Below are 23,646 nucleotides of genomic sequence, written 5' to 3'. Positions count from 1 at the left end.
TGCTTGCAAGTGCTGCTCATCAAAACTCACCTGGCAAGGGCATGAATTTCCCATCTGCACACAGTGGATAACTGAGACACCTCCAACTTCCAAGAAACACAGGTGATCCCTTCACAAAGAAGCTACATGTCTTTGTCCCTGTCAAATCTTCTGGGAGCAGCAGCACTGAGTTACAACTGTAAATCAGGTCTTTCAATACAAGATGCACCTGGCATAAGGCTTTGCTGTGGCAGGGAAACCAAGGAAATGACTGCATAGGATCACTATACCCGTGATATCTGCTCTAGTGGCAGCTATGAGTCCAATGAAGTCTGGATACCATCCCAAAATCACCTTAAATTAAAGTGGTAACTTATTATAGCATTTTTATTATCAAGAGTATATCTCCTGTCCTCACTGGCTCCCAGAGAAGTACAAGGACACTGAGATGCATAATGGTAAGACAAGAGAGGAATCCTATACAAATTCAGGAATGGGACCCAGATCCTAAATTCTAGCCAAGGTTCCTGCCTATAAGTTGCTCAGTTTTTTATATTGCTATATAAGTGGTCAAACATTTATTCATTGAGAGCCACTAAAAATTCTGAAAAGACACTCAGATCTGAAAAAAATTCAGCTTTGAAATAAAATACATAGCACTTACAGTATTTCAAAGTGTAAAAATTAACAGTGAACATTTGTACTATGGCTGAAAGAATGTATAACTGGACTAACATAAATTCCTAAGTGGATTTCAATTTATGATTTCTTATGTTTTCCTCCATTGTTTCTAGAAGGAAAACATTCCTTTTGCCTTAAATTAACATTTTTAGGGTTTTTTTCTTGTATCTTTAAACAAAACAAAAAAAATCAATTCAAAGCAGAGCAAAAGAAGCTCTATACAAGGAGAAAGAAATCACTAGAATAAATCAGCTATGCTCAGATGACTGGCAATTACCTGTATTAATTGGTTCCATATATTTTGCATTGGCCTAATTATACAATACATCATTTAAAACAAGTTTAGAATTACCTTAAGTTTAATCAGGTATTGATTCTCTTTTGCCACACCTGAGGTATTCCTATTTCCAAAGGGATTAGCATTATACCTTTAATAAGCATCAAGGGTTGGGGCTGGTTTACTTATTCATAGAAGTGTGAGATGAATGCAAAAATTAATACCCAAAATCTCCACACAGCATGAAGTTGCAAATGTTGATAATAGTATGCAGGCACACAACCACTTTGGGTATAGAATTTCATTAAAATACCCAAAGGCTATTAAAAGTGAAAGATGTTCAAACAACAGATCATTTACAAGAAAATAAGCAAGTACTCAATACAAGTATAACTTTGGAACCTCTGGATTTGCCACCAAACCTTTCACAAACACCTACAATAGTTGTAATGCTGAAAATTTCGTGTTTTCTGTGAAAAGGCTGAAAATGTAATGCTACAATCACTTTTCTGTGCAAGGGAAACAAACCCACCAAAAAACCCCAAAAGAAACAACCCTCCTAAAAGATGACAGCTGACTTGCCAAAGCCTCTGGGCCAGAATACTGCAATGTTTATAGTCCCTGCTTGTCATACATGGCACACAAAACCTATATAACCTCTGAATACACCATGTCTTAGATGGTATAATTTTGAAGTAAACAGTTATCTATGGAAATCAGTAAATTAGTAATGGAAAATTAAGCTAGGCAACTATGCCCAGAATAAAAGGAAATTTATTTTATAGTTAAAAGAGAGCATGCTCTCCCTCTCCCCTCATCACACAGATGCTTAAAATATTTTCTGGGTTTTTATTTTTATGAACAAGAATCTGAAACAAAAAATAGGCAGCTATCATTGCCTTTAAATACAGGAGAAAAATACTTGTAATGTCCTCAGAAAAACTGGACTTTGTTTTTTGAGCAGAGCACACTTTATACCTCGCTGGCTTTGACTTCAGCAAAAATCTGAATCTTCAGAGACAAGATCAGATTTAATGCCTTACATTATTTCAACACCTGTATATGCAACTTTAAAGAGGTGCAAAAATTTCACCTTGGTAAGACAAAAGTTCTTTTACATCAGAGCAGCCAAGGCAGTAGCACAAATTTGCTGTGGTACCTCTCACATTCTGATGACTACAAGTCATGCTTTAACTTTTCATGTTGCAATATAACTGTAATCAGTCAGAAAAAGGGGACTTCATTTCAGAGTAAATATTTATTACAGTAGCATTTTACATTGGCTCTCAGCAGCATTGCTTTACTTCATCTGTATCAAAGGTATCATCTCATACTGTTTTTAATGCAAGGAATAGCATATTTCCTGTTTTTCCTGACAGTTTCTACTTACTCACTGGGGAGTAAGAAATTTTCTTTTACACATTCAGTTATGCTTTAGATGCAGAGTAGAGCAGACATTGCTGTAACAATTTCTCTCTACGAAGAATACTTACTTTTATTTCTACCTTTATTTATTTAAGTGCAATGAAAAATTACTGCGCACTGACTGCAGAATATTCACTTGAGGTCTGAGCCATCAGAGCTGTCAGCAGAGAGGTCTGGAAAGGTTCAAAACACAGGAACCTCTCAAGAACTCAAGTTATTTAAAAACCTTTTCCTTCTCTCTTTAAAAGTTAGGACATGTTTTGGTGTGAGAAAAAAAATATATAGGAAAAATCCTCACTCTTTTGGCTCAGTTTTTAGAACTGTTCTGGTATATCAATGGAAAAGAGAGACTGAGTATCTTCAGAGTACAATTAATAGGACAAAAAAGGGTAAAGGTAAAGCAGAGTGAAGGGCTCACCAGCTTCAACACAATTGTCCTGCTTTTTGTCCCAAACCAATGCAGTATGGAAAAAACATTGAAAAGTTTTTCAATCCCTTCCAAAATTTCATAGCAGAGGAATACACTTGAATAACTAAATATCTTCTTTTGAAATGGGTGTACTTAAAACAAATCCATGACCAAGAAGGATAACATCACATCCAGTAGGAAACAGAAACATCACTTTTCCAGACATCTCTACTATTTTGAAATCTGTTGTGGTCTGTAGTCCTTACCTATTTATAATTCATTTGCACTGGATTAATAATGTCCATTGATGATAAAGGCAATGAACTATATTAACCCTTTATCCCCTGCAGAATGAAGAAATCCATGGGGGAATTTACCTGTCCCATAAATGCCATACATAAAAAAGATATAAACTTGAAGGGACACCCTAAAAACTGTAGGAATGGAAATAAACAAGCTCATGTCATGATTTGCTGGGGCTTATTCTAAAATTTCAATGCTTGCCTATTTTCCAAAAGCAGAAAGCCCTCTCCTCAAACACCCACAGGACAGGCATCAATCATAAGAGATTGAGAAAAGTTTTCTCTATATGAAATGTTGTTCAGCCCTTACCTAACTTTATTATGAGTTTGAAAAACAAAGAGACCAACATTTCTCACCCTATAAAAATGCAAGATAGTCACTAAGTGCATGACATTTTTTTACATAAAGCTTTCTAATCTCATTTTTGAAAGTGTATCTATCCTCTTAAACATTTCCCATTTCTGGAATCCAAATTATCAAACTCAAGGTAAAGTCAGAAACCCGCCTCTAAGGAATGTTATGCAAAAAATTACTCAGCTATTGGTCTGAAATTTAAATGTGCTTTGCCCCACGTGATATAGATACAATGCAAGAAATTTTATCGACATAATTTGATATAACCAAAAATCACTTAAACACAGAGCATAGAATTGTAGTTGAATTTTTCAGCTATTCTAACTGACAGCACTGTTACTTCTTAAGCTCTTTAATCTCTGATTTTTTCCCCAGGATTTCTCATGAAATAAAGACAGACTCATTTTATGTCTACAGTGATATTGGAATATAAATAAAATTTTTAAAAAGCCAATGGCTTAGGATACTACTATATCTACTTCATTTTAAAGGAAAAAACCATAGCTATAGGCAGATCAATACCTATAATCTCCTCTATACTTACCATGATTGTTCTTGTTGTATGGCTGGATGATTCTGGAAAATAAAAGAACCAGAGCACATTAGAATGTTTTCTTTATCCATGAAAGCCCTATGTTCTGATGCTCACCCTGAAGGCTATGGTGCTACTGCTCAGCTACAACAATGAACACATCAAAAATGCAGAGACTGGAAAGATTTCTCATGAAGTGAGCATGAGACTCATCATTGGTCCTGAATATATATGGCATGCTATAATATGCTGTTAACTGCACTCGTTCTCTTTGCTTAATTATCCTCTTCTGCAAGAAAATATAAAAATGGAACTAATTCATAATTCATGTTTGAAGAAGTGAGGGCTTTTTCATTTTGCTTCCAACATATGGCATCATGAAGGGTTAGCTCTGCAGACAAAAATACAGATAGTATCAACATAATTCCATTACTATTCCCATTTCAAAAAAAAAGGTTTATAAAGCTAGACAACACTTTTTCTTAGAATTTTGAGGTGGATGCTCAGTTTGAAACTGACAAAGCTTTTTGAGAAATGCAACATGCACAAAAGTTAACAATTGTTTCCCATATGATAAATCAGGAGTCAATCAACTGAGCTCATGGTAATATTTATATAAATTGCAGAGCAATCACTACTAGGCCAATAATTAACATAGATTTCACCTTGCTGTTTAACTCAGATTACTTTTGCTTTTTACTTTCCCCAAGAGCAGAAATAAATCACATTCTCTTTGCTTTAAAATGTTACAGTTCACATATTAGAGACCTTGTTCTTTTTCAAAGCAGTGCAACTTCAGTAACAAAACATAAACAGTTAAAAAACCTGCAAGAAAACTCACTGCTGGTCTATAAGATGAAAGATGATACTACCAGCAGTCTCACAGACTTGCTCAAAAATTTGGATAGGACACCTTGTTGCCTATAGAGAGTTCTTAAGGAAGGGACATTCATCAAAATCACATGTTTTTATAAAAGGTACACAAGTCTGAATGAATTGAATCAGCAGAGTCTCAGTTCTGCAAGCAAGATAAATTCTAAATAATTACACTTTTTTATTCTTGGTTCCAAATTGCAACTTACAGGGTTTCTGACTAGTATCACTTACACAAAGAATCCTTGAGGGATTTTATCATTGTTAAAAATTGTATTAAAGAGATTAAAAGGGCATGAGAACAGCTGCATATCTCTCTCTCAAAAAAAAAATGTAATTACACTCCTTAAGTGGCATTTCCCTTTCATTTTGAGGAGTCAGCTTAGTCTGAAGGTATAGTTCAATCACTGATAGAAAAAAGGTAAACCATTTTAAACATCTCAAACTATTTTTAAACTCCAACATTCAACAGAAATTCCAGTATATAGTTTACATTTACATTTGTACAAGTCTTCATCCCTAGTCAGTTTTAAATAAGAAATATATATATCACTAAGGTCACACTGACAGTACTGTAATGTGAACACCTACCTAAAGCCAGCGATATCTCAGTTATGAGCTCCTCTACCAGCCCTCTTTCCCCTCTTTTTTCATGCAAAAGTTATCATTTATAAATACACATTTAGGTCAGCAGTTCTCAAGGCAATTTTTAAACTGGTAGTATAAGAACTAAATATTGTGATAATCTACTGCTTCCTGATACTTGAACATATTTGGCACTATTACAGAGCAAGAGAAGATCACAGTAGAGTGAAGAACTCTGTAATCTGTTAATTTTTTATCTTCACAGTAATTTTTGATATTAAAACTTTTTTTTTTTTTGGCATCGCATTAAAATAACATTTCAGGACCTGAATATTCCTGGGAAAACACAGAGACTGCATTAATGGAATAATAAATGAGACTAAAATTCATTCAATTTATAAACATAAATATTCAGAAAAAAAACCCCACCCAACCACCTTATCTCCAACATCCAACCACCTTATCTCCAAGAGCACAATATTTTCTGAAGAATTCCGAACGTAGGCAGAATTATCCACAAAATTAAACACAAAGAATGGGGCTTCTTGTCTCTTGAAATAGAGAAGAGATGCATTACAGAGTGCTTTCAGTTACTCCCAAAATGATCAAAGCCCACAAACAAAAATCCACATTTTTTATACAGAGATACTTGAAACCTTCCCTCTTACTCAGAGGTGCTGTGCTTTTGGCATAGCTCTATATGCCAAGTCTATAAAAACTGTGCTTTGCCATGATTGTCCCAAAATACACAGACATGCTCTCACTCAGTTGTCTGTGAAACTGAGAAGATCTCCCTAAAATGAGCTGAGAAACAACTGAATTTTCCTGGAAATTGTTAAACAGTGCATTTCTGAAAAGAACCTGACAGACGCTGTTAATGCAGTGCCAGCAGCTGTTAACTCCAGGATATTGCCATATTGATAATCTAATAATAAAACCCAGCCAAGGAGTCAAAAGAGATGTTATATTTGTAAATATCCCTGTTATATCATGCAATAGACTGATTCTCTTTTTTTGCATGTATTTTTCTTGCTGTAGATACTGAAATATCATCTAACTTGCCAAACATCAGAGACCTGACTATATCCATAAATACAAAGATAGGAAAAGAACTGTTTAATAAGTAGATATAGTCAAAAGATTCTAGGATCTAGCATAGAGTACTAATTAAGGTGCCATTGTTACACAATTTAAACTCTTATATACTCTGATACACAAATACTCAGACTTTGGAACTGAAGTCTGAATATTTGTGCATCAGACTTCAGATAGACAAACAGACACCAATTTCTTCCAGAAAATAGTTACACCCTGACTTGGCAGGTTCTGAAAAATACTTATGCATGGACACACCAGCCAATTTTGTGGAAAACTTTTAACTAAGGCAACTAAGGAAGAAAGCCCTTGCTTAAAAAGGCAGTCACACAGCATTAGAAAGCTTTACAAAGGGTCTGCACACCAATGCAAACTGCAGCGCAGCTCAAGGGGATCAGATATTATTTAAAAATCACAACATTCTTGGTGTTGAACAGAACAGAAAACAGAACTTTGGATTTTCATTTTTATCTGCCAAGTTCTACAATGCTTTAGGGAAGTGATATAATCTGGCTGGAATCTTAGTGAAACGGGCACCCGTGGACACTTGGTTTATAAGTGAGTTCTTACAGCAGAGGACTTTGTGCAAGACAGTGATGTGTACTTGCACCCCTGCAGTAGGAGGGGAACTCCAGGATGGAGACTGATTCTCCCCTTAAGGGCAGTGAGTGCCAGGGAAGTGGATTGCTCCATTCTAAGCAGAAGTGAGCAGACATCATCACCACTAACCAGGGTTTGTAGTGCTGTCACGTGGGGGAGTTTCAGTAAATGCAGCTTCAGTGCTGATAAGATGCTTATAAGTTTATTATTGTGGAGAAATTGATGTACCAACAACAGAAACGGCCTAAGATGCCCCTGTGCCCTTTCTACAACATATTTATTTGAACTCAAATAGAAATGAGTAAGCTGTAGAAGACATCTCCTCACATTAGAATGTGCTTTACCAACCATATTGATCATCAAGCATTTCTCTCTGTTTTCAGACAGTAGGACACCATAAAACATCCCACTGTAAAACCATTTAAGGCTAAATCAGAAACAGTGCATTGCTTAGGGATGGTGTCAGCCACATAATTATTTCAAGTTTACATATTATTTCCCAACAACGTGTTATTTTTTGTTACATATCAGAACTCTTTTCCAGATGTTCATGTGTTATTTGTATATGAGATATTCTTTATTTCTGCTGATAGAAAACAGAGTTCCCTGGCATTTCTCCTTTTTGGGTAATGGGATCATTGACAGTAATAATGGGTGAAACATGTCCTACTTCTAAAACTTCCAGAATAAATATGCTTGAAGCTAGTGTGATTTTGACAGGTGGAAAATAAAGGCAGACTGGCAATATCAGAACAGTTCAATCCTAGCAACATCTCAGCATAAGACTTTAAAGGTTAATTTCACCCAGGATGGACCACCTTATGAAAAAATCTGAGAAAGGAAGACTGCTTCATTATTTCTCCTCCATTTGGGTTATGAATGTTTTGAGTAACCAAACATAATTGTTTTTTTCCTCCCAGTTTGCAGCAACTGAACAAGTGACATTTTTAATTCAAAAGTATTACTAAAAATATATAACTATATATGTATATCTGACAGTAAGAATGATTTTTGAGGAAGACTATTATTCTCTCAAGACAAAAGTTTTAAACACTGGAGAAAGAATATACCGATGGAAAAAAAACAAAACCAGAAAACCAAACAAATAAAAAAAAAAACAAACCCAACAAAAAAAACCCCACAACCAACCAACCAAAAAGCTCCACAAAAAAACCACACTAAACCTCACAGACCAGACACAGGATCTTTCCAGTCCCACTGCCTAAGCACTTTGTAAAGATGCCTTCCCTATTGCATTATGTACTAAAATTGTTAGGAACTATTGCTCTGCAATCACAGCTTACAAAAAATAATCAACCTACTTGCCAGTAATCATACACAGAAGCACTGTGAGCATGAACTCCAGATCTTGAATCCAGAACCCATAATTCAGGAGGTAATATGCGGCTAATCCTGTTATCAAACAAACAGGATTCTCTTTCTGCAACTGTAATTCTTTAAAATAATACTAGGGGAAAGTAGTGATTCTAGGAATTAAGCTCTGGCTATTTGCATTGTGGTTTAAATGTTAACTTAATTACAGTGTTGTTTCCTGTTTGAAAAGCTGATTCATTCTGCCAATTAGGAAAGCCAAGGTTACTGCAGTTTCATGTCTACACAATACCTGTATATTAAAACAAGAAACACTGACTCAACAGCAGAAATGGGGCACTTTACCATGAAGTGCCCTTCCCTCCCCCTGGGATCCCACTTGCCTTGCTCTTTCTGATCCCTGCTGTCACCAGTGGTACCAGAAACATGTGTGCACTGGTGAGTTCAGGGATGCAACACACCAACTTTTCATAAGCATTCATTTTCCTGGCACAACAAAAGCAAAGTAATCTATGGCACACTCAAAGTAGTGCTTTAAAGCATGAATGTGACTCCAGATTTTTGCTTTTCTTGTGAATCAATTGTAGGCAAAGAAGCCTTACAAAACCAAAGATCAATTTTTGAAAGAAAGGAATAAGTGCCAAAGGAATCAATAATAGTGCTTTATTCAATTTCTAATGTACTTTCACCCTGGGAAATAATTTACATTTCTCAAGATACAGTAAACCTGAGCACTTCAGTTGAATGGATATTGTATTTTGACTTTGGCATAACAAAAGTAATCGCTGTCTATATTTTTAAAAACACACAACGTGCTTAGGAACAGTTCTTTCTCAGAGGAAATATAAGGAAACCTGGGTTTGCTGAAATGCTTTTGCTCCTCCCAAGCACTCCTGTGGGCAAATTACACTCCTTACCTTTTCTCACTGAAAAATACCCTGCAGTTTAAGCAGTCATCAGACAGAGAATGGAAGACTGTCCTTTTATTTGTACTCAAAGGAGCTCAAATACTTGGAAGATAACTGTGATGTAAATTCAATGTATATGTGAGATAATGTCCCGTGTGAGACAAGAGATGATTTTGTCAATTTTAAGAAATTCTAGGGGGAAAAGATATTTCTCTTCTATTTTTTCAGACAAAAGTATTTTCCTCCTACTTGGTTATTGTTCATGTTAAGTCACAATATCATTTGCATCACTGGGTTTGGAGAAATGAAGACTGACGAGGGAAGTGGGGAATCATCAACTCACTGTTGAATAGCACAGAAATTTATATAGGGGAAAAAATTTACTTGATACTTGCTAACATGAGATGCAGAAGCTTAGTTCTACAAATGATTGACAATGTCAGCAGTAACATCCTGGGGTAATTAAGGCCTGTGTCACTTTCCAGGCACATTATTTGGGCTCTGGAAGTTGTCAGTAGTTCATCATGATTTGTACCTCTGCAAAAACAAGTGAATTTACTAACCACAGAAATGTAAGCTTTAGAGCATTTTAGTTTCCTAATAAATATTTTAAATTATTGCTTCCAACTGCACAGTAAAAATGGAGAGAAAATGGCTACTCTTGTGCAAGTTGCAAAATTTAAATGTAAAAAGGTTGTTAGGTCAATCTCTTGAGGGACAGAGATGGTTTAAATGACTCTGTATAGAAAGGCAGGACTAAGCTCTTAAGTATTTCCTATAATGATATTAGCATAAAAGCAATGTATTTCGGGAAGTAACTAAGAGCCATGAACACCTTTTCATATTCCTTTGCTTTCCTCAGTAAATGACAGTAACACAGCATCATTTTTTCCTGAGAGATCTATTTTCCATGTTCACATTTCCATCAATACCAGTGTACACATTTGACTGAGAAATCTGCAGCTGAATATTTTAAAGCATTTTCTGGCTATACCAAAGACCAAAGCTAGAACACGCATGTCCTAAGCAAACTTCAGAGGGAAAACTGACTGTGGAGCAATATATAGCTTTTGTCTCTCACTTTTGGGAAGAGTGAGTATACACAATCCAGCATTAATCATACCTTGTGCTTTAGGATGGAAGAAATGGCAAATTTTCACATGGCAGCTTGTTTGCCACAACTCATTTCTACTCTTTCAGTAGGAAATCACTGGTATGTTAAAGGAGGTTTATAACAATTTTGGTAGGTTTACAGTTTATTAATGTGTAAGAGAAAATTTATGGTTTTCTTTTTTAAAGTAACAGAGCACCAGATGTTTTTTGATGTGCAATCCATGCTGCTCCTCTGCCACCATAGCAGAACATCTGTCTCTACCAAAACACAGTATTGCGATAACAATCAGACACTTTTGAGAAAAAACAACTCACTCACTGCTGAAAAATTCCACCCTAGAGTGAAACCTCCTTCCCTTTAATGTACTTTCACATAATGTTATGTGAACTTAATTATAATAATATTATAATTGTTCTCTCTGTTTCAAAAAAATTTGGGACAGGAAAGGTTTTAGTCTCCCTGTATGTCTGTCAGGCTGCTGATGTTTTCATCTGTTTGTCATAAATTCCCCATGGAAAACTAGGAGTGGAACCTAAGCCTGTCTACCTTGCTCATCTCCTGAATAGCCAATAGTATCAGTCATAAGCATAGAGAGAAGGATTGACCAAAACAGTATCTAAGAGAGAAGGAACACCTTTTTGAGGTTTTTCTCCATTTGCCAATTTCTCCTGTCACCTTCTCATCCTGCCAGGCCAGAAATGTGTGGGTTCCTAGGAAAAGAGACCCCCAAAATTGTTGCCTCATTCCTAGATACTTCATGTATCTGCTGTGCACTTCAGTAATATTCCAGAACAGAAATTGGACTGTTGAAAGCATCCTCTTGAAGGCAGCAGGACATGTCAGACTGAAATACAGCACTAAAGGTATGGCAGGGAAGAAAGGAGGATCAGGGCTGTTAATTTGAGTCTCTTCAGCAATGAAATGCTGGCTCTCTTATTTTTGTCCACAATATGAAAATGCTATCAACAGGCACAGACAGATTTCTGTACCTCATCAGTACGCTGATGCCTTGGACATCCTGTGGATATTCTGGTTCTCATGCATGAAAGGTAAGGAAATGCATGCCAGATGACAGAAATTATTCTTGTGTAAAATACCTCTACCTGATGTTTCCAAATACTATAAGCAAAATTATCATTACTCACCCTGCCAAAACAATAGGCTGACGTAAAATTTGAGTTCTTGGATGCACTGTTCCTCACAGTTAAGCAGTTTGTGGGAGAAAGTAATTGCTTGGAATAATTTCAGACACTGTAATTTAAAGATCAGATTCAAAATATCTAAAGCGCTTTACAGTCACACCTAAATCTTCCCATCATCAACTCCAGTAACAAAATTGGATACATGTAACCTTCTGCAACATCGTGATTTTCTGAAGATGGAATTTTCCCACTTGAAAGAGGCTATCTTCATGGCAGAGAACCACTTAAATATCTTATGCTGACTTTAATTTCAGCAGCAATTGAAATGCTGCATCTCCAGAGTAGTTAAAAGCTCCAGTATGTATATTACACAAAAGCTTCTCAAAGTACTGTGAGTTTTCCAGAACAGTACTTTGCCAGTTCACTGGCACTTTTTATTACATCTCACAGAATGCAAGATTTGCTGTTGTTTGAAAATAAAATGAAAAACACTTTTCTAAGACCATTCAGCAAAACTCTTCCTCCCAATCAGGGACACAAAAACCTACGAGATCCTCTCTCTAGCTACAATACAGAGTGCTTAAGCAAAGCAATCACACTCATGTCCATGACTGACAATAACAAGATATCAGGGCACAACCTCCCCATTAAGAAAAGATAAATGAGGGAGTTCATTTATCAATTGCACCAAAACCTTTCTGGAGGTGCATCCATGGAAAACTGAAAGGGAATGTTGTGCTGCATTGGCTAAAAGCAGAACTCAAGACAGTGTAAGACTTGTATAAGAAATGCTAATCATATTCTTGTTTATTATTCTTAAAAGCATTTAACTAAATATTAATGATGTTTCTCATAATCTTCCCCCACTTCCCCAAAGAGGCATAAAAATGTGCCATTTCCATAATGTACTGCTATATTCAAAGCAAATAATTATTAATTTGCTTAAAAAGAAATTCTGCCAAAAATAAGGCACTCATCTAGGCAGTAAGATTGGCTTAAATTATGCTAATCTAAATATATATTTGCACAAGCCTAAGCAACATTTATTTGAATGCTATGAAATATTGTACATCTTAAGTAAATATATTTATGTGGCTTTCTCAAAACAAATATCTAATACTGTTGGAGAAAAGGTACACTTGAAAATGCAGACATTTACATGTAAATAATATTAAGATTATGAAAACAGCAAATGAGATTTAATATAAATTCCCCACGCTCCTTTTTGTTTGCTCATTTCACCAAAGCATGCACTGAAAGGCAGAATCTGTCATCAACTCCATATCAGGCCTTCTGGATACTGTTAATTGATACAACACAATCAAACCTGCAGCAATCAATAGTATTTTGGAATCCAAAAAGCTTTTTAGTGTATTTATAGTAACACAAAAACTCTGGAGGCTGGCAAAAGCTTTCACTGCACAAATAGCACACTGTGGTCAGGGAAATTACAGAAACCACCACTTCCCAAGCTGATCTGGTATTGAAGAGAAGCTGGATAAAACACAAGCAAAAAGAAAAATATATTTTATATTTACCAATAACCTGGAGAGGAGGTAAATGATGAATACTGAAGGTAATCACTTTTAAGTCAGAAGAAATGGATCTGTGCTGTTGAGTATCATTACTACTGGTTCGTTATTTTTTCATTGCATTTTATTTACATGTCTCCACATTACAATCAAAGAGAGTGGCAAGAATAATAACAAAAATAGCCATTTTTTGTAGTAAGATAGTAAATTATGCACTAAAAAATATAGATTTCACTTATTTAGGATATATGCTTTCCAGTATGTTGTTTTCACAAGAAACAGATAAGCAGAAATATTGTATTTGTAGGGTGCCCCATGGCAGGAAGGAATGATGCATCTGATTCTATGTTCTTAGAAAGCTAATTTATTATTTTAAGACACTATATTATATTAAAGAATACTATACTAAACTATACTAAAGAATAAAGAATACTTACAGAAGGCTAACAAGACAATAATGACTCTTTCCAGAGCCCCGACACAGCTTGGCCACGATTGGCCAATGAGTGAAAACACTCACACCAGAATCCAATGAAACAATCACCTGTGGCAAACAATCTCCAAACACATTCCAAAGCAGCAAAACACAGGAGAAGCAAATTAGATAATATTGTTTTGCTTTTTCTCTGAAACTTCTCAGCTTCCCAGGAGCAAAATCCTGGGCAAAGGGATTTTTCCAGAAAATACGACTTCCACACAGAAATATCTCCTAAAGCAGTGACTTGCAGTTCTCAATACTACTTTTTCAAGTTAGATGTTATTTTGTGCAAATTGCTTTAACACAGTTGACTGTTTGATACACACTAATTGGTGTAGCTAATAACTGGTTTTACACACTCTTTACTTTGAGGAGAACATCTATACTAAATAGAAGAAAAATTTTACAGAATTCCAAGCATGTCTCCTTACAGAGACATAAGGAGGGGTTTAATCATAATAATTACCTTGAACTTACTGCTACAGCCTTCTCTGCTGGAGAAATGTGCAGGTTGCAGCAAGATGGAGGTCAGTGTCTGCTCACAGATGAGAAGTGATAGGACAAGAGGAAACAGCTTCAAGTGATGCCAGGGAAGGTTTTGGTTGGATGTTGGGGAAAACTACTTCACTGAAAGCATTGCCGAGCAGTGGAACAGGCTGCCCAGGAAGCAGTTCAGTCACCACCATCCCTGGAGAGATTTAACACTTGGGGCATGCTGGGTTTAGGACTTAGCAGTGCTGAGTTGAGGGTTGGACTTCATCTTTGAGGTCTTTTCAACTGAAAACACTCAGTGATCATCTTTACATCCAAGGCAAACTGATTCATCACTCAGAGCTCTCATGGAGAGCCCAGTCTAAGGGCCAGCATTGGTGGAGGGGGAGGCCTTTGTCCACATTCTCATGCAGCAACTACTAAACCATCCATGCAGAACTCCACCTTCAAAGATGCAGTGGAAAGTCAGCATTTTTGGCTCTGCCTACTAATGCAGATATCACCTTTTCTTCCAGCTGCAATATTTTCTCCTATGGTGTCACCTTGGTCCCCTGAAGAGACTGTGTTGCCATGAATATTGCTTGTCTGTGGTGTAATAGCTGCATGCTGAGCAGAAGAGCAAGCAATCCTCTCTTCTGTGTATTCTCAGTAACCACCTCTTGTCAAAGGATGTCATGATTCCTATCATGGTGTTATTAAATGTACAGTAGGTGTTTTCACTGCAGTACACAAGCAGCGTTTGCAGTGACAGAAAAACACGATTACAGGGAAGATGATGGATAATGAATCAAGTTTTTCTCCCTTTATTTGGAATACTATTTCTATGAGCTTGTCTGAAAGGCAATTCCTCTCCTTTCTACCTCAACCTTTTCTGTGAAGCATGAAAGCAGACAGTCACCTCTTTTGTGAGCATTTTTGTGAACAATTTCTTCTTTTGTGAACATTTCTCCTGAACAGTCTATTTGAGAGCCCAACGCCTGACAGATATCTACCCTCAATAACCTTATTCAATTACAGAACAAATAAGCTAATGGTTTACAGAAGTTATATCTCACAAAGAGATATCAGGAATGCATGCATGCATTTTCTTTTAGTGTAAACATTATATTCTTCTGGATTCTCCTCTTATTTGGACAAGGTAAAACTGTTTGCAGTTAGAGTTGAAAAATCTTTCTGTTTGGTAAAGAAAAAAATAAAATCAGAAATTTACAGTCACTTTTCAGGATGAAAAATAAAGATTATTTGAGAAAAGTTAGTCTTACCCAAAAATTTCCATCCTTTTTTTTGGTTGGTTTTTTTGGGTTTTTTTTTTTTCACACATCTTCATTCCTGCTCTTAGTTTGCACCGAGGTGTAATGAAGTGGCTGGATACACCAGGCCTAAAAGTCACCTCTGGCACTGCAGAGTGCACAGAAAAAGCCTCTCCTGCACCTCTGTGACACACCTTTTGCTTCCTACTCTGCAGGGACAGTAGTTTTCTAAGGTGCAATGCAAAAAGCCAAAATAAAACATGCTGCATCTCTGCCTTCACCAAATTTGTTTCATTCTTTTCTTGTCCTTTTTTGGTAAATCAAGATCAGTAAGAAAAATGGTAAATGGAGTTTTTGTAAGAGATGGTATTAATATACCTTTATCCAATGAATAGGGACCACTATTCATTGCACTGATGCTATAAACATGACATCCATATCTTACATTTTTTTAAGTCTGTACCCTCTCATTTAATATTACCTTAGGTTCACAGAAAGTTTTTCAATTCAGAGAGATAAAGAATATTTCATTTATATTCCTTCACATACCATCAAGCCCATTATGATGGCTGTAGTTTCTTTTCCCCAAAATACTTAATGAAGAGTGGTTGGAGGGTGCAAGCAGTCGTTTTGCACTTGGACTTTGAAGGCTTGGTGTTGACCTGATTACACTGGGTTTCACAGCAGGATGTATCTCTGTTTGAGACAAAAGAGAGAGAGAAATGATATCTACTTGATTTTAAGATAAATAAAACAATCTATTCCACATATGAAATTTACTTTTGTTTTTCAGTGAAAAGAAAATTCCTTCTGCACTTGTGTGTTTACAAGACCTTGAACAACACGAGTCCTCCTACCCACAGGTCCTCCAAGTAAGAAAGATCTATTTCACTTTAGGTAACCCAAGCTCAATTCCACAGTGCAGATATGTAAGGATTTGAGGTTAAGAGCTAATAAATACAAAACAGTCTGAAATGGGTGTGTTTATATTTTCGTACCCTTTTGAGATTTATATTGAAGCTACACACCCACAGGTTTCTGCAAGCAAATAAAAGCATTTTACTGTAGTGAAACTACCTCAATTCCTCAAGCTATTCAGTATTTCAGTATTTTCTATCACAGTAACAGGCTTTAGAGGATCTTCCCACACACAGGTCACAAGGTGCAGGAGTCAGGGGGCCAGACACTGTAGGGCTCTGCAGCTAAAACTGCCCCAAAACTGCAGTGGGAACACTTCCATACTTCCCCTTACTGGGGAGCTTCAAACATCCCAGAGTATCTGCTTCATGGAGCAAGATTATTTTGGAGAAAAAGGAATAAAGAGGGTATGAGGCAGCAAAGCACATCTGGCCAGCACATTTCAGGGTGGCACCTGCTGTGTTTGCCAGGAGCTGACACAGCTGCAGGGAAATTTCTGTATATTCTGCCAGATAAAAGTGGCAAAAGGAAGCCTCGGATGAGTCTGCTGGTCCCTCACCAGGAATTTGCTGAACCAATTAATTAATTCCCATCACACATCTGGGTTCAAAATGCCACCAGCCTGTCCAGCCTTGGGTGGAGCCAGGCTTGTGTGGGAAGTCAGCTGCCCAGGGGCAGGTCCTGTCCCTGTGTCACAGTGCAGGGCACCAGCTGCCAGCACTGTGCAGGGTATGAGGCACCTGCAGCCCAATTACAGCAGCCTCTGATGGCCCCAGGTAGCAGAAGAGGCTGAGAAGGTGAGGGCAGAGGACGTGGGAGTCAGATCAGCAGAGTCAGCTGCCCAAGGCAGGTGAGATCAGAACACAAACATTGAGTACTTTCCCATTTGCAGCCCAGGTTTACACCTCCTGAAAAGTGCTTCTTTCTGCTTATAAAGTGCTTTTTTTCTGTTTATAAAATGGAACACAGAAACTGGGAAGATGCAAAATCTACAGTGAGGCCAAGTATCCAAGGAGGAGCCTCTCCAGCCTCTGCCATGCATGGCCATCATTCAGGAGAAAGAGAAACCACTGCATAAAGTCAAAGCCCACTGCACTAGCATGTTTCTCCTCCTTCAGAAATGCCCAAAGTCTGATACCCAAGTGCTCACCTGCCCTGCCTGGAGCTCTTGCTCTCATGGCCTTGGCCAGGCTGTACTGGAACAGCGTGCCAAGAGACAATCCCAACAATTTTCACACTGGAAAAGACTTTGCTTAATTGTTCACCACTGCTTTGGTTGGGGCTTCAATCACACTCTCCAAGTATGAACACACTCCCACGAGAAGCCTCAAGAGGGCCAGGTAAGAAACAGTAGGGCAGAGAAATACACAGAGAACAGCAAAGAAGGAAGGCACAGGTAACCAGTCACTTCAGGGCAGAGCTGCAGATTTGATGGCACCAAATTCCCCACCACTTAATTAGATAAGAGCTTTTTACAGCCATTCACTGCAGATTCATCTGCTTTTCACACAGAAAAGATTTCATGGCATGTCCTGTTTTTCTTGCTGTGGGGAACAAGCATCTCATACTTTGCTTTTTTTACTAAAATGGGAACAGAGGCATGCTTAATGTTATGAACACCACTGATTGCTAAGGCAAAACTCTAAACCAAAATAGATCCCTTGCGCTGTTTGCTGAAGGTAATTGGAATTTACATTCTAAAATGTTCATTTAGCAATCTTTTCCAGTTTTCTGAAGGAAATGGTAGATTCCAGGGCTAACACTTTGGCAAATAAAATCTTATTTTATTTGCCAAAGAGCTCCAGCAGCAACCACAGTAATCCCAGCAGTTGCATTGACATATGAGAACTCCACCTCCATTCATCTGCAACCTATAGGAGAGACAATTTCATATTTTCAGAGTGAGCAAACAGTTGAGGAAGGAAGCATTTCCTTCCTTCAACTTCTCTTCAGTTCAGAAGTCACTAATCCTCCATTAGCTTACCATGAAGGCTGTCTTTTCTCTGTCTGCAGTAGAGGTAGGTAGCAAGACCAAGCTCTACATTTAAGTTCTAGAAAGAAACTCAGTTAAAGAGCCAGGATCACTTCCCAATGGACTGAGTCCTTCCTGTGCAGACCTTTACATCTTAGTTCACTCCTCCTCTACATATAGACTTGCTTCAAATATTTTCATGCTTTATAACCAGCACTTTATAACTAGCTGCCTCATCATACCCAAGCAGAGTAATGAGGCATTTCAGGGGTTTTTCATATTATCCCTTCATATAATTGTATTATGGAATAATAGTAATCAAAATCTTTTAATTTCTGCTGCTCTTATGCTTGTTCTATTGCATAGCACTTTACTGAAAATCTTTTAGCCAGCTGCACCTTGTTCTAACTCAGAGAACTGACTATAGCATTCAAATTATCTCATGACCAGTAGCAAATAGCCAGTCAGCCACATTGTGAAATAAAAATAAATAGGAGTAAGAGATAATGTTTCAAAAACATAGTCGGAACCATAGTAGGTTCCCGTTTTATAGGACCAGATTTCAGCCTAAAACAAGTAAATAACAATAACAACATTAAAAATTTCTCCCTTTTCCACTATGTAAGTAGGGTAAAAAAATAAAAAAAACCCAAAGTAAACAAAGAGAAGCTGAAGTCTTCTACCAAATCACCTCAACAAACATCCTGGATTCCAGAGGGGCTTAGGCAGCTGCACCTTTCCCTCACCTCATCTCCTCAACATGCATCCCACTGGAGTGTTAGCCTGGTTTCCTCATAACTAAGAGATAATATAGGACATTTAATTAGCCAGGGGTTCACTACAGCAGCTTTGTTTTAGGAAGCACAATGATGACTGATGAGATTGAGGGGATTAGCCCCAGCTCTTGAGAGGACAAGGCCTAATTTTAGTGTTTGTCCTACCTCATCTGTGGAACCTGCAGCCAAGATGCAGAACCAGGGTAAAGGGAAGTGATGACCCAGGATGTGCAGGGCACTGAAATCCTCCCTGCCTTAGGAGAAAGGTTGAAAGCAGTAGTGCCCTGACTCATTGTTAATTGTATGCCAATAAATTCCTGTGAGAATGGCACAGCATGAATCTTAAAAAGAAAACAAGTGCCTCCTATACAAGTTATGACATGACATATAATAATAATTTTTATGAGAAAAAGAATGCAAGATTTACTTATTTACTGAAACTGCAAAAATCCCAAATAAACTAAAAAGATCACAAACAAACTAAACTAAAAAAATTTAACCAAGCTACATAGCAAACAAAAAACCATTTTCTAGCCATCCCTATAAAGCTAATTCAGATGAATGTAACCAACTGCACTGGGTTCATTTCATATTCCCATAACACACATTATTTTCCTCAGCCATACTAAGACACTGTTACTTCCCATACAGTCACATTCTAAGCAGACTCTACAGATATCTGGCATATTTTAGCACTGTTAATCTTCTACCAGACCTTCATGTATGTTCACAAAATGCTGCCTGACACTATTCATCCATTTACTCACATTAAACCTACAGACAGACTCCCAGAGGGGTCGGGACAACTCCTCAAAGGCAATATAACACAACACTAAAAACATGTGATGCCTCCTAAGTTTCCCCACATTACCATTTCCTCTTTAGATGCACAGACAGGTCAGCTGGAAGAACCATCCCCTGTCCAGCTTCCCCCCTCACAACCACAACTCCACCAAGTCAACCAAAGTAGTCCCTTCAACACACACAATACACACAGCTGGAATGTCTGTAGGGAATTATCCCTGGCTTTTTTCTTAAACTCCAGGGCAGGAGGAATCAAAATTCAGTGAGAATGGCATTAATTCCTCATTAACCACATTCTTGAAGTTAGTATTTTAACAAAATTGATGTCCTGGAAGAACAGTTGTAACTACATTAATAGCTGATTTCTATTTCAGTAAGGCAAGAGACTGTTTACTTTGATCTAGTACAAAAAAAACTTCCTGGTGACTGAAATAATGAACAAAACATCTAGACTAAGCTCTACACTCAGCTGTAGAGTTCACTTCTGTAGAACAGGATTAATACACAGCAGAATTACTCGCTGCATCTCTGATCAACTGATTGATTTATATCCTCATTTCAGGATTAACAGGCTCTGGGTTACCACAATTCTTATATGACTGTGCAAATATTTAACAGTCACTGATAGCTCATTGCAAGGAATCACTGTTACCAGAATTTTTCCTCTCCCCATTTGCTTATGGGTTCACATCCTCTCGGTTCTGAGCTCAGTACACATTTCACTGCACCTTTTAGACTTAGGCCATCAAATTACAAGGTATGCATCTTAGCGTGGCTGAGCTCCCCTGCTCTTAAGTAAAAAGTAGTATTGCAAATGGATACAAAGGCCACAGCAGAGCAGCCCTGAGCATACTGAGAATTTCCCCTTTGAACAGTTCTTCTTTTTATTTAGAGAGCCAGACTGTTTTTCACATTCTAAATTACGTCAGGTTTCACTCTGACATTTTAAACCAGTATCAGGAGGACTTCTGCCTGTATCCTGCAAGTTCAACCATGCAGTTTTGCACAGTGGACCACCATTATTATTAATTTATTAACTTCCGAATTTTTTTACGTTACTAAAAGCATAAATCTCTCTTTCTGTGCATCCCAGGTTATGAAGCTTCAGTACACACTGAAAGTTTGTTTGGTTTGTTATTCTCTGGAGGCAGATACGCACCTAAATACCCAATGATACATGACAGTGGTTTCCTGGTGCTTTTTATCTTCAGAGGATTCCCAGCAAGTTCACAATGTCGATCTGCATCTGAGAATTTTAAAGAATAAAACTGAGTTTAAATATTTTACTATTAGAAACAGATTCAGGACATACCAACCAGTCTCTGACTTGCATTTTAACACAAATTTCTTTTTTTCTTTTAGCCCACCTTTTAGATTCTCCTTTTTATCATCAATACTTCTAATTGTGAATATTTAAGGGCAGGACATGTCCTCGTTCATGTAAGTGGTGTTATGATTTTTTTTTTTTTTTTAAGTTAATGTATGTTTTAACATCAGTTAGATTGTAGTTTTTGCTTACAAAGTCTTTCCGGAGATAGACAGTCAGGCAAATGGAACATGGATGAAAACATGATTACTAAAAAATGCAGTTTTGGCTATTAAAAATTATTTTCATTGAATTCTTTTTTGTTTTCTACACACTTCTCTGTCTCTAAATGGGACAATACAGAGTCAAGGATTTAAAGCTGGGCATACTGATTTTTGCCATACAACTCTTCACTGTAAACTTTGCAACAAAATGCTCAGTTGCAACCAAGTATTACAGAGCTCAAAGGTCTCAAAGATTGTAACTTTCTGCTAAGTACATGAAAACCAGCAGTGTAGCATCTGCCTTAAATTTCTGCTGCTACTGTGAATACACAAGCAGTGATTCCATCCACATGTCCCGAACACAAAGCATTAACATAAAGAAGTTCATGCTTAGACAATGAAGTCAGTCAACTTAAGGCAAAAATTCACAAGGCACCAGGTTTCAGTAAATAATTTCAAGACAACTGAAAATAGACCTTTTTTTTTTTTAAGTATTCAGAATGATTGGGTTTCCTGTCTTCCAAGAGCACATAAAAACCCCCATAGAGAGCTTCCAGTATCCCTAGAATACAGGTATTCTGGTCTGGACAAAACTGCATTCATACAGTGATTATATAGGTCAGGAGGTCTCTCAAATGGAAGAACTTCCAAAAAATACCTACCTACAAGTTTTACAAGAGGGACACATTATAAATAGATTATAATTGCAACTCCTCCCTGTGTTTCACCAAACTCTTCCTGTTTGCTTCATTCCAGCACATGAGATACAGTAAACAGGAAGAGTATAAGACACCATGTAAAGAATTTACAATCCTTTTTATCAATTCCAATCTAGATCTGTGCAAAAATCACAAAGATGGTGAATGCACAGCAATGACTGGAATAAGTATTTCAGATGTTCGAGAAGATGTTTTCAGTGCAGCAGACAAAGCACAACTTACTTTCATAGATTAAGGAACCTACCAAAAATTGTGGAAATACCAATGGGTTTCAACGGTTCCAGAGTCCTAATGCTGAGTACATTAAGTACTTTGTTACTTAATCCCAAAACATACTGTGCTCAGGAAAAAAAAATCAAAAGGCCTGGTGCCTGGAATATTTTTAATATTGTAAAACACCTGAAATTATTTAAGTGGAGGAGCAGAATGATGTGTCTCCACTGACTCCCTCAGTAAAATAAGCAGAGGCTATATGGTATTTTATAGCTACTTTGAGAAGAGCAAAGCATCACCTAAGAAGTAATTAGCAAGAAAATTTTCCATCTATGTGCCTTCACTATAAAAAAACATATTGAATCATGTTGTAGTATTTATATGCTGACTGGGAATACATACTGCAAGGAGAGCACAATTTTCATGCTTGAGATAAAGCATGTTCATCAAAGGTGAGTATTCCAAAGCACACCTATCTATTGAGACAGTAAAGTAAGCTTAACAGCAGCAAACTTTGATCCACAATAAAGTGCTCCCATAAAAAGTATAATGAAGTTTATGATCTTTATGCAGAACACAGAGAAGAACATAGAAGTTGTATTGTGCATCATTCTCAAGTGTAAAACCAGAGAATAAAATCTGGGTAGGAAGTTATCAAAACTCCCAAAATTTAAAGCAAGTCCTAAAATCAAATGTGATCTTTTATATGAGCAATAAAAAACTTAGTAAGACCAGTGAAATAGTGGAAGCTATGAGGAAAAAAAAAACATTTATAACAAGAAGGAATCTGATATTTTTTAGTATATTTTTCACACATAGCAAAAGCAGAAAGTGTGCTGGTGTCTGTAGCAATAGATTATGAAGGTGTGAGGAAAATACACAAGAAAATAAAGGCACAGCAGAAAAGCCAAATGCATTTTTTGTATCCCTGTTCATTGCAGAAGCATTTAAAGAAGCTCACTTCCAAAATACTTTTACAAGGAAAGTATGAGAACTGCATCACTGAAGTGTCTGTAGGAAATATTTCCAAACAAACTGGTTAATCAGTAGAACCAAGTTACCAGGACCAGGTGGAATTCATCCAAACTGCTGAGCAGACATGCTGCTGGTGTTTAACAAATGCTTAAATGTTCTTGGTTGAAGAGAACAAAACCAGGACAAGTGTGATAACATTCTCCAGTAAGTAGGTCTGCAAAGTGGCAGGAGGTTGCATTATTAATAGAGACACATGGTTAAATTTGGAAACGTCAAGGGAGCCAACAAAGACCTTGGAAGAGAAAGCAAGTTGAGCATGTTCTCATGACTGGGTGGTGTCCTTGCAGCAGGAAGGATGGACAATGGTGCGCTGGGCCT

The 23,646-nt window shown here is 37.2% G+C and overlaps 1 protein-coding gene across 5 annotated transcripts in view; it reads right to left on the bottom strand.

Annotated features, from left to right (window-relative positions):
• The window catches only part of MTA3 (metastasis associated 1 family member 3), a 228,968-nt gene that overhangs the window by 115,277 nt on the left and 90,045 nt on the right, over positions 1-23,646 (bottom strand). For all 5 annotated transcript variants that reach the window (XM_071427185.1, XM_071427148.1, XM_071427166.1 and 2 more), the window contains exons 15-17: positions 20,991-21,077; positions 15,911-16,057; positions 3,973-4,004 (exon numbers count right to left, since the gene is read on the bottom strand). In XM_071427185.1, the coding sequence (XP_071283286.1) occupies positions 3,973-4,004; positions 15,911-16,057; positions 20,991-21,077 (266 nt within the window). The remainder of the gene's footprint in view (positions 1-3,972; positions 4,005-15,910; positions 16,058-20,990; positions 21,078-23,646) is intronic.

This window comes from Agelaius tricolor, unplaced genomic scaffold (genome assembly GCF_023055355.1).
Source record: "Agelaius tricolor isolate 1412-34295 unplaced genomic scaffold, bAgeTri1.0.p SCAF_1, whole genome shotgun sequence".
NCBI lineage: Eukaryota > Metazoa > Chordata > Aves > Passeriformes > Icteridae > Agelaius > Agelaius tricolor.
Note: the sequence above shows the minus strand (reverse complement) of the source record. Positions and strands in the feature narration are given on the sequence as shown.